General features: G+C 32.6%; 1 protein-coding gene across 1 annotated transcript in view; it reads right to left on the bottom strand.

Moving 5' to 3' along the window:
• Window positions 1–12,378, bottom strand: part of LOC127710527 (solute carrier family 22 member 3-like) — a 30,287-nt gene that overhangs the window by 8,679 nt on the left and 9,230 nt on the right. Inside the window, exons 2-3 of the mRNA XM_052216455.1 lie at window positions 4,325–4,724; window positions 2,822–3,052 (exon numbers count right to left, since the gene is read on the bottom strand). Coding sequence (XP_052072415.1) covers window positions 2,822–3,052; window positions 4,325–4,690 — 597 coding nt within the window. The 5' untranslated portion in view covers window positions 4,691–4,724. The remainder of the gene's footprint in view (window positions 1–2,821; window positions 3,053–4,324; window positions 4,725–12,378) is intronic.

Raw genomic sequence — 12,378 nt, 5'->3', positions numbered from 1 at the left:
GATCATGGATTACAGCTATAATTAATTTAATTAAGATATAGATATTCAATGAAAGGTACAGTCAAGCATTGTTTTTACTTTCTTCTGGATTAAAACTAGTTTAAAAGATAAATTTAATAAAAAAAAAAATCTTTAACATAACAACAGACGATCTACAGATACATCAAACGCAACTTGTCATCTTTTGAGAAATATTGAAATTGAAATGCTGACTGACCGAATTTAATGAAAAAATTATTACAATGGTAAATTATGAAGTTTAATTAACGGATTACTGACCCATTCGATGTCGATAAGCGGATTATCTGTAATCACAACTCAGGGCAGCAAAGTCTCACGCATTTAGCGTGAGACTCACGCATTTTCATGCTTATTTGGAGGCATTTTCCTTTGATCTATTGTTTTTTCTCTTTGATCTTTACGATTTTGGCCAAATCTCACACATTTGCATTATTAAAAGTTGGCAGAACTGACAACTTATTACACCTGCTGTAAATGTTAATTAGCTAAGGGTCATAAACTTGTCATAAATATGAAGACAGGTAGAATAATTGTATTTTCATCAAAATATTATGGCAATAAAGGCATGGACTTACGAAAAGGGGCAGGGCGTCTTAAAAAGGACACAGGGCGTCAGAAAAAGGGCACAGGGCAGCACTCGGGAAAGGGCGGGCGGACCACCCTGTGAAAACAACCTAGCTGGAACACTGGAGATGATAGGTATACAATGCAAGTGGCAATGAGACAATAATCCAAGAACACAAAAAACAAAAGAGTATGACATTAATACATAAATGACATATCAAAATTGTTCAGCATTTTTTTCCCTTTTTCAGCATCTTTTTATTGCAGTCCAAATTTTTATGATTATAAAATATATTTAATGAATGCATAAAATCTGAATATTTACAAGACTTGAAATAAACATATTTTCATTTAAAGAATTTTACTTGAATTAAAGTAACATTTTCTTGATACAAAAATGTGGATTTTTTGTCATCAAATTGAAAACCATGTACATATTTTAGTCCTTTATAATTACAATAGCTATGTCAGACTGCAACTTCAAATACACTATAAATAAATGGAAATTTTCACATATTTTTTTTTTACTCTCAAAATGTTCAACTTCTTTTAAGCTTTTATGACCCCTTCTCTAGGCCTGTGTATTACGAAAATTTCAAAGTGCAAAAGTACTGACTAAAATAGACGTGCCATTTTGTACATATACCAAATGGAAACTGTGGATTTTGTGGCTCCTCAAGCCAAGATTCTTACAGAAAATCCCCCGACTTTAATACATAGATTTTCATTATAAAGTTTGAAACAAAGATAACTCATTTTGTTTGTTCATGTTATTCTAGCCTATATTGTTTACAAAATTCCCTAAACAACCTTTACGATAAAAAAATAAAATGCTTCGCTGAGCGCAGCCAGATACGACCGCAGAGGTCTAACCCTGAACAGTTGGGGCAAGTTTGGACACAATATTCAAGCTTGATACTGTCTGAATTTGGATTGTGATCAAATTTTTGACATAATATAGGTTTCTGACACAAAATAAATGTGGTCAAAGATCTTAAAAATTTGAAATGGGACATTTAATTTTCCTAGAATGGTCTGATATAAAAAATCAAACAACATGGTTAGATTCAGCATATAAAAAACACCAAAAATTTAATTTTAGTTGAAATCAAACAAAGTTTAATTTTAGACCCTTCAAACCTTAATATGGACTAATTTGAAAACAGGGCCCAAAATAAAAAAAATCTAAATGCACAATAATTCAGTTTTTGATGAAATCAAACAAAGTTTAATTTTGGACCCTTTTGACCTCAATGTAGACCAATTTAAAAATGGGGCCCAATATCCAAAAAGTAATACAAGGTTAGAACCCCCAAAATTAAAGACTTTAAATTAATCCCATTGAAAATGGTTAAAAGATTTGTATTTATTTTCAATTGAAGATTTCTTGCTATTGCGCAATACTGTGCAGTTTAAGATTTCTTGCTATTGTGCAATACTGTCTGAAAACTAGAAAAATGCTTGTTTTTGGCCCCTTTTTTGCCCCTAATTCCTGAATCGTTGGGGCAATTACCCCCAAACTCAATCCCAGCCTTCCCTTTGTGATATGGAATCTTGTGGTACAATTTCTGAGATATCTAATACACTAACACACAAGTTATTGTCCGGAAACTACAAAAATGCTTGTTTTTGGCCCCTTTTTGGCCCTAAATTCTAAAACTGTTGGTACCATAACCCCCAAACTCAATCCCGACCTTTCTTTTGTGGTATTGAACCTTCTGGTAAAATTTCTCAGAGATCCATTCACTTCAACTAAAGTTATTGTCCGGAAACCAATGTGTCTTTGGATGACGCCGATGACGACACCATAGCATTATGTATAAAAACCTTGTGCTGAGTCACAAAAGTCGAGCGCAACCTAGATGGTGTACTTGAATGGGTCCATATTTGTACTTGTTTAAGCTAATAACTTCATAAAACTTGTTTTAGGAAAATCATTGCTGGCACTGCATGAAGTAATCCACTATCTGTTAAGTACATAATTGTCAAATATAATAGTACTGTAAAAGAGGAAAGGCTGTGGATTGTCTATAAAATTTCCATATCTTTAGCATTGAAACAACGAAAGGGTACATAATCCTTAATATATTCTGTTGTTCACTCAACAATGTCAATAATATGTGGAAACATTCTACCATGTTTTGATCAAAACTGCTTCCTTAACTCCACATCGACCCAACTATTTGAGTCAATAGTAATTATACATTTGATGTAAACTTTCTAAGGTAAACATTACCTGAATAAAAATTCCCTGTAGGAACCTCAGACCAACAAACAAATAGTAGGACTTGACTAAAGCTGTCAGCACACCAATAGCGACTGGTGTAAACAGAGTAACCAGCATAATTTTCTTCCGTCCAAACTTGTCGGCAAGGTAACCAAAGATTAACCCACCAACCATCACGCCAATAAAATAAATTGTTGTTGCCAGCCGTGACAAGTAGGCGTTACTACAAACAAGGTCCCACTGAAATTCAATAAAACATATAATTATTTTAAATATTAGTACATGAACTATACAAATTCTTGCTGATACTAAATAAAAGGCACAGTGTAAAGTTAAAAATTTTAATGCAGTGAGTCTGTTGTACATGTTGTAGTGATATTTGTGGCATTTTTTTTTAGATTACTTACTTTTTTTTTATATTACTTATATGAATGTTAGCAATAAATACATAATTTCCAAAGTCGGAAAACCATCTGTTTGTAGATCAATGTTATTTGTTCAAATAAAGGATATCAGTAAAATAGTAAATATTTGTTTGCAGTAAGTCAGTAAAACTAAGACTGAAGCAGCTAAGTTCTGATCCAAATGCAATATTTTTGGCACAAGGTCAGTAAATCTTTTTTGACTTTTTCAGACCCTTTGTTCTGTTTTTTTAGCTGCTGTTTATTTCAAACTATTCAAAACAAGCATTCTGTGAGTATTGCACGGCAATACAAAGTCCCCTACCGGTTAAAAATTCATTGTATTGGAACAAAATTCTAACTTGATCTATAACTTGTCATGGTGTAAACTATAAAACAAATATCAAGTCAATATCTTCAAGCATGATGAAAAAAGGTGTTGAAAACTGATTATTTAAGTGAATTTTCTAAGTCCAAGGACCATAACTCTGCACAAAATCATCAGACCGGAACAAAATTCGAACTCGATCTGTAACTTGTCATGGTTAAACTATATACCAATTATCAAATCAATATCTTCAAGAATGACCAAAAAAAAGTGCGGAAAACTGATTATTTTAGTAAATTTTCTAAGTCAAAGTACCATTACTCTGCACAAAATCATAAGACCGGAACAAAATTCGAACTTGATCTTAACTTGTCATGATAAGACAATGCACCAAATATCAAATCAATATCTTCAAGCATGAAGAAAAAAGCTGATTTGCCGGACTGACGGATGGACAGATAGACAGACAGACAGACCGATGGAGTGCAAACCTAAAGTCCCCTCGACTTCGTCGGTAGGGGACTAAAAAGACCAGGTGTGTATATGATTGTTGAGTATTTTATTTTCTGTTGATGGTTGGTGGTTGTCTCTGAAAACTCCAGCTTCCTCTAACAATTATATCTGGAATCCATGATACGGCCAAGTGTGTTGAAAGTGTAGTTAACCACCATTAATCAATCAATCAATGAGTATTTTAAACTTAAAGTTGTCCTATATGCTGAAAGAAAATTCTAGCAAAAACAAGTATTGGTTCACATATATTTTAGTCATTTCTATTTTTACCTCTGATGCAATAGATGATTCTTTGCCAACATATTTCCATTTTCCATTAGGAGAAGAATCACAGTTGAATATTTCACTTTGGTTGGTGCTATCACTAAAAAAGTACTTGGTACTGCATTTACCATATTCAGTTTTCTCCTTTTTCCATAAACTATTATCAGTTGTTGACGAAAAATTTAGCATATATGTAGGATCCTCATAGCTAGCATTATAACACTCATACTGAGGTGGACGTCCAATGAAAGCCATGACAATATGGTTGAAGACAACAGGGAAGTAGTTTAAAGCTAGAAGCAGGAATATACAGATTTGGTACTTGCCAGGACTGCCAAGTTCTTGGAGCAAGGTTTCTAACTTGATCTTCATGATTAATCAGTGTTGTGTTGGTCTTACACGTTTACTGAAAGTAGAAGTAATGCTTGTTTAACAAGATTATTGTTACAAGTTTTGATACAAAATTACTGGGTAAGTTAACTTACTAACCTTTTAAAAAAACTTTAGAACTATACAAAATAATGAGATGAGGTCTGATTGCCAATTCCAATGCGACAACTATCTGTCGTAGACTAAAAGACCAGGTAAACAATTACAGGTCATTGGACAGCCTTCAATAATGAGCAAAACCCATATCAAATTGTGATCTATAGGACAAAACGTGACATAATTCTAAAGAGAAAATCATTGGCCTGAACTAAGCTTTAACAGTAAACAAAAATTGATTATGGAAGACAGGACAGAACATCAAATCTATCAACAATGATCAACTAGATTTGGTATGACATTCATGAAAAAAATTTCAGGAAGAAATTAACATATTTTGTTGCTATTCAATAAATAATTTACTCAAACTGAAAGGTTTTTTGGGGTAACATTAACAGATTCTTGAAATGCAAAAAAAACAAGACTGAATAGATAAATTATTAATTAAATACATACTAACATTTGGTTGAGAACAGAAACAAATATTTCAGGAATTTTTCCATTTGTAAAGGGGCATATCTCTAGAACGGTAAAAGTGATGCTACCAAAATTCAAACTTGATCTGTGTTTTGTGGTAATAAGCATTGTGTATAAGTTTCATAACATTTGGTTGAGGCAAACTAAAGTGAGAGAACGAAAACCAAAAATTCAGCAATTTTTCCATTTGTAAAGGGGCATAACTCTAGAATGGTAAAAGTGACGCCACCAAAATTGAAACTTGATCTGTGTTTTGTAGTAATAAGCAATTTGTATAAGTTTCATAACATTTGGTTGAGGCAAACTAAAGTAAGAGAACGGAAACCAATTATGGGATGTACGTATGTACAGACGGACAAGGGTAAATCTTAATGCCCCCTCCGCTACAGAGGGGCATACAAAGCATGTGGTACCCTATATTATAACACAGGGATCATTAAAGAACAAACTTCTTGATAAAGTTTGTGGAAAGCATACCAAGATGTTATAATTCTTTCCCTGGCTATACCTAACTCACATAATACATTTGCAATAGTTTGCATATTTGTTTTCAAAATTTCACTTCTTTTTAGAGGGGTTACAGTTAAAATAAAACATGTTTTTCTTACCTTAACAAAATGATGTAATAACTTCTATTTCATTTGGTCTCTGGTGGAGAGTTGTCTCATTGGCATTCATACCACATTTCTTATTTTTATCAACAGTCATTCAAAACAAATCCATTAAAAAAGTAATCTCCTTATGTTTTTTGTTATGTTAATTCTATTTATATGTAAAATTGACCCATATTATCATGATTATATATACTATACATTGTAAATGTTGTATTTAAAATATCACTGGTATTTTTATCTAATGACAAGTTATGCATTTCATTCAATGTCATTTAAATTTTAATAACCTAGGTATTGGCATTCGACCAAACACATTATAACTTATAAATTCAGTATGGTTTTCCCTTTTCAAAAAGAATTGTACTAAATTACAGAGACTAACATTTATTTGTAGAAAAAAACATATACATATCAATATTCCAGATGTCATCCAGATCTATGATTGGACTTTTCAATTTAAAGATTAGTTTCCTGACATGGAGGTCCAATCTTCTTCTATGAACAATGATCAAGAAAAAAATTGATTGATTGATTGGTTGATGTTTTCATGCCACTTTCAGCACTAATAGATATATATTTCATGGCAGTCAGTTTTTATAAGTGGAGGAAGCTGGAGTGCCTGGAGAGAACCACAGACCTCCGACAGAAAAACTGACAATCCTAGTCAATTAAGATTGGAGTCAAATGCACCTGCTACATGCAGGGTTTGAACTCACAACCTCAGTGTTGACAACTAGTGAAACAATAGTTGGACTTCTTAGAACATTTGACCACCGAATCCCCAAGAAAAAAAATAAAAAATGCCATCTTCTGTTCTCGCTCTTATCACATTATAAGTAGTTGTCAGTCCTGTAAAACTTGACAATTGATTGTCCATAGTATCTGACATCTTGTTTTAACTTACTAATTTATTGGATTCATACTAAAAATATATTAAATTTTAATAATTCAACTGCAAATTGCATCATATACATTTGTACTTAAAGTTTTGTTGATTATATTCATAATTATTAGGAATGTCAACTCGGTGAAGATTTACTAATCGAGTCTTCGTTGGATTTACCGAGCAATACTCGAGTACTCGCTCGGAAAAACATCTACAAAATGGAAACACAAAATTACACCCATTTTACGTATTGTGGGACGTTGTCTTATGGACGTAAACCCTCAATTTTATTACCCAGGACTAGATAATAGTCCTAGGACGTTTATACCATATAGTTATGTAAGCTGGCAATGATCTAATCAATTAATTAATATACATCTATAGAAAAAAAGATTACTCAAACAATAGTAATTGGGAATCCTAAAAAAACACATTTAATGATCAGCAAAGGGTGATGATTAGAACTTACGGATGCCTTAAACCATTTTCTGAGGGTCGATACAGGGTGCAACAAAATTGTTCTTATTAAGTAATATTATCTTGTCAGCTTTTTCTGTGACAGAGTTGATTCTCAACTTTGTTACGTAATTAAAAGTCCTGCTGATGAAACTATTTGCTCTGACGGTACAGAGGTAGTTTAATGTCACTCAGACACGCTACGCTAAAAGTGTAAGTCTTGGAAAGGTGCTCTTGTTCATAGTCCACCTATGTTTGGAGGAATTTTAAATGACAATTAAACGCAAACATTCGAAACGTAATTTTGATTAATTATGATTAATATTTAACTTCCCGGGAGGTGCTCTTAATAAAAATATTATTTCTTTAAGAAGGCAACAACATTCTTACAGGAAACCGATTAGTCGAGTACTCGAGTACTCGTTGACATCCCTAATAATTATATATGATTGTCAAAATTTAATTGTGTCAGTTATTAAAAATCAATGTAATATATTACTTTGATCTTCATGGGCCCTTTAATTGGAATAAAAATATGTTATCTTATACTGTAAGTTCAGAAATTATTCTGAAATATTTCGATGGAATACATGTCGCAAAAATGAAAACTCAGGCATTTTAGATTTTGATAGCATTATATATATGCAGCATTTCCTAAAATCACAATAATCAATCTCGCATTTGTGTCCATTTTCAACAATCCCAATAACGAATAATAAATGCAAGCAATAATTTCTAATATTTCATTAATATTAAGATAAGTATGTGACACCCTAGAGTAGGAAATTTCCCCCTGAGGGATATATCCCTTTTTGGAGATTCAAAAAGATAACACATATAAATGGAGTTGTCACTTACCTTACTTTTTTAACATGTATGTATATACATGTATTCTAAAACTACTTATTTCTAGCTAGTCACTGAAATACTAGAATAAAGACTGGGCTAACAACTTGAATGTCTAATGATTTTAATTACAGATATGCCATTATATTAAAAGACTCAATAAAGAACCGGAAATCTAAAGGTCAATATCTAACAAATATTACAAGATAGCATTCTGTTGTGAAAAGAATAAACGGTAAAATCAATGAACAAATCGATATACTAACGATTCAATTCAGTTTAATGGAAAGTTATAAATAAAGAGTTCCAATAATAACCTGTTGTTCTGTGATGTATTTCATTCTAACTCTCCTTAAAAGAGATAAAACTGCAAGAAGGTGTGAATCTAAGCTAGATGGATACCCAGGTTGGGTTTTTCGGTATGGATTTTCATTGGTGCTTTTTTTAATTCTTATTAAAAATGTATTCTATTTCAGTTCTATGACTGCTGTAGTGGAAAATCTAGGAATTTCAAAATGGGAAGCCTGGAGGGCCCCATCAAAAAAGAAGGAGTTGGAAGGGAGCATCATGGGAAAAATGTACTAAAAATCTTAAATTTTTTACCATAAGACCACCTCCTGAATCTGTTCCTGTGCAGAATATTGTTTTCCATTGTCAGACTTTATTTTTTCCATCCCATTACTTTTTTATTTTATGGTCATTTTCTATTATCCCATTATATCAAGTTCATTTTCTTGATAAATCCTTTTTGTTCTGCTGGGGCATATGAAAAATTGATTGATTGGTGTTTGCCACTTTCAGCACTATTGGCTATTGTGCCTGGAGAGAACCTAGACCCTTTGACAGGAAAACTGACAATCCTAGTCACAATCTAATGAATATATAAAGTAAACCAAGGTTATTTGTTTCCAAAATCAATATTCTTACAAATAAAACTGTCATTTAAAATTCAAATAAGGATGCTTGAAATCATTAACAATGCATTTACCTTGAATCAAATGTAGCAGTATTTGTACAATCTCTTCTCTAAAACAGATCCAAATGCATGATGCATATCATGTTAATATATATATGATAAAAACATGACATTCAATTTATTGTTTATGTCAACACTGAGTGGCAAATATGTAAACATGTTGATACATGCAGGTTCATTGACCTTAAACAAAATTCTCTGCAGCTATTCCTGTTGAAAATTTCCCTAAATTATCTAATGTTTTGATTACTTCACAACTTTTTCTATTTACAACAATATTCTAAACTTATTTTTCTAAGTAAGATTTTTCTATTGATCCCAAACTACCTGTTTCCCAACTTTGTTAGTTGGAAAAGGACCTTTCTGAACAATAATTTGTGGATGCTCCTTTGCTCTTTGTTTACCCTTTTTCTTTTACCTTATTTGGAACTGGGTGTGGCATGTACAAATATGTAACATATGTTGTGGTTTATTTTATATTTTTCTGGGGGGGGGAGCAAGGTTTTCTTGTTCCCAAAATACTGGTACGTCTTCTGTGTTCTATGTTTCTAAAATACCAAAGCAGACTTCAAATTACCTAAGCAAATCCTTGTTTTGAGTTTTCAGTCACTTATAAAAAGGTTTTCATGCTAACGAAAGAACAATTTTTGGCTGATTTTAAGAAAAGAATGCTACAATTTTGTCAAGATACTGCCCCTAAAAATTATTACAGAAAATAATCTTTTTAATTATTGCTTCTTGTGTCATTGAATGAGCTTAAACCTTAAAAAAAAACTGTTTCTAGATTATATCTCTTTGGATGCAACAGCACATATCCTCTGTCCCTATGTTTTTTGTGAATACATGATGAGAATATAAAAATATTCTATTTCATATGGCATCATATGGAAGAGGGTTTGGATGAGGTTAAAAGAATAGAGAATATTATGGGCTTGTGCAGAATAAAAAGCAAACGATAAAGAATAGAGAAAAATAGGTTTTAAAATTAAAGAATAGGAAATAACAGGGTGCTGAAATATAAAGAATAGAGAAAAATGGCCAAAATAAATATAGACAACAGAAAAATGGTCTAAAATTAAAGAATAAAGAAACAATTCCTATTTCAATGAGTTGTATGTTTAATTTACCTGTAAGTAACCTGTCTCCTGCTATCCAGTTAAATAATACAATGTTGTAAAACTGCTTCAAATTGATTCAATAGTGTAATTATGTCTCTGCATAAAATCAATGCTATTTCATGACATTTAATGTATATAAATGGTTTTCCAATTTTCGATCAATTATGATTGATTTTTATCTTTTCTTTAAAAGATATTCACCATGTTCACTATTACCATTAGGGGTAAATTGATTGATTGGTGTTTTAACGCCACTTTCAACACTGTTGTGCTATTTCGTGGCAGTCAGTTTATATTGGTGGAGGAAGCAAGAGTGCCCGGAGAGAACCATCGACCTATGGTAGGAAAACCAAAAATCCTAGTCAATTAAGATTGAAGTCGAGTGCACCTGCCAAGTGCGGGATTCAAACTCACAACCTCAGTGTTGACTGGCTAGTGATACAGTAGTTTGACTACTTAGACCACTCAACCACCAAGAACCCTGGGATAGATTGAATAAAAGTCACTACTAATGACTAAGTGGGCACTTCACTGCCAGGCAAGGCACATTAGATTTAGGGATTAAACCGGACATGACATTTGCACAACTTTAACATATATAGATCTACCTGTATATTTACCCTGCTAGTAAATACAACTCACTGCTAAGTCGTATTATATATTTTATACTTAGCAAATATCCATTCTATTTGTTGGTGTCATTTGGACCATAAGTACGTTTATGATGGAACCAGAACTATCACTATCACTAAAAAGTAAAGGGAAGATGTTGTGCAACATTCTACCAAAGTTATATCTAGGACTTCTGCTATATAAAGCCATCTGACGAGTACCCTTAGCAGGATTGAAACAGTGTGGAAATGTCATATTTACCCGTAAATTACTATTTCTAAATCTGCGCAAATGTAACTTTTTTTGTTTCGCGCAAATGTAATGCAAATCTGTGCATATCTAATGCAGCGGCAAGGCACTTTTTAGAAAAAGCAAAGTCCCAGTACACTATATATGATGTCACATTTAAAAGTGGCCACTACTTTCATAGGCTGACAGTGTTTGTTTTTTTTCTCAACCTATTTGAAGAGAAATTGAAACGTTCAAAAAATCTCATGCCAACTTTTCCAAATATGGGGGATACCAAACATGATGATGTTGAGCTGACTCTTGAAATCCTTTGAAATCCTCCTTATTATAAACTGTATAAGGATTTAAAAGGAATTGTAATACCTCAAAATAAGCACGAGTCAAAATGGCATTAAAGCAAACATACAGGTAAATATTTTTAAATTTAGATGCTTGTTTTTGAAAAAGCTTCTGTAAAATTGAGAATGGGAATATGTCAAAGAGACAACAACCAGACCAAAGAGCAGACAACAGCCGAAGGCCATCAATGGGTCTTCAACGCAGCGAGAAAATCCCGCACTCGGAGGTGGTCCTCAGCTGGCCCCTAAATAAAATTATGTACTAGTTCAGTAAAAATGGACGTCACACTAAATGACTAAACTCCAAAACATATAAATGAACTAAAATTAAAAAAACATACAAGACTAACAAAGGCCAGAGGCTCCTGACTTGGGACAGGTGCAAAAATGTGGCAGGGTTAAACATGTTTTGTGAGATCTCAACCCTCCCCCTATACCTCTAGCCAATGTAGAATAAAGAAACACGTAGCAATTAACGCACAGTAAAAATTCAGTTTAAAAGAAGTCCGAGTCCGATAACAGAATAGGTAACAAAAGAAACTAAGCAAAATGACAATGATACATAAATGAACAAAGGAATACTAGCAGTTACTGACTTGCCAGCTCCAGACCTCAATTAAACTGATTGAAAGATTATGTCTTCATCATATGAAAATCAAGTACAATCCCTCCGGTTAGGGGTTTAGTATCATACCATCATAAAATATATGAGAAGAACATAACCCGTATCATGCCAACAACTGGTTTTAGAATAAATGTGTTTATTTCCGATGCAAAGACCCTATGAGTGAATCAATATTGATACCAAAATATGCAATCCTTAATGACTTGACAACAGTATAGTAACTTATTATAATATCCTTTCCGAATAAGTCTGTTTAAAGGTTTGGTTATCTTTTGAGGTGAATGCCGACATTATTGTGCTTTGTAAAGAATATTACAATAAGATATTGGATGTGAAATACCTGAGCGTATAAGGTGTCTGCATGTTGATTTATATTT

Source organism: Mytilus californianus, unplaced genomic scaffold, assembly GCF_021869535.1.
Source record: "Mytilus californianus isolate M0D057914Y unplaced genomic scaffold, xbMytCali1.0.p SCAF_8, whole genome shotgun sequence".
Classification (NCBI taxonomy): Eukaryota; Metazoa; Mollusca; class Bivalvia; order Mytilida; family Mytilidae; genus Mytilus; species Mytilus californianus.
This window is presented reverse-complemented; position numbering and strand designations above follow the sequence as displayed.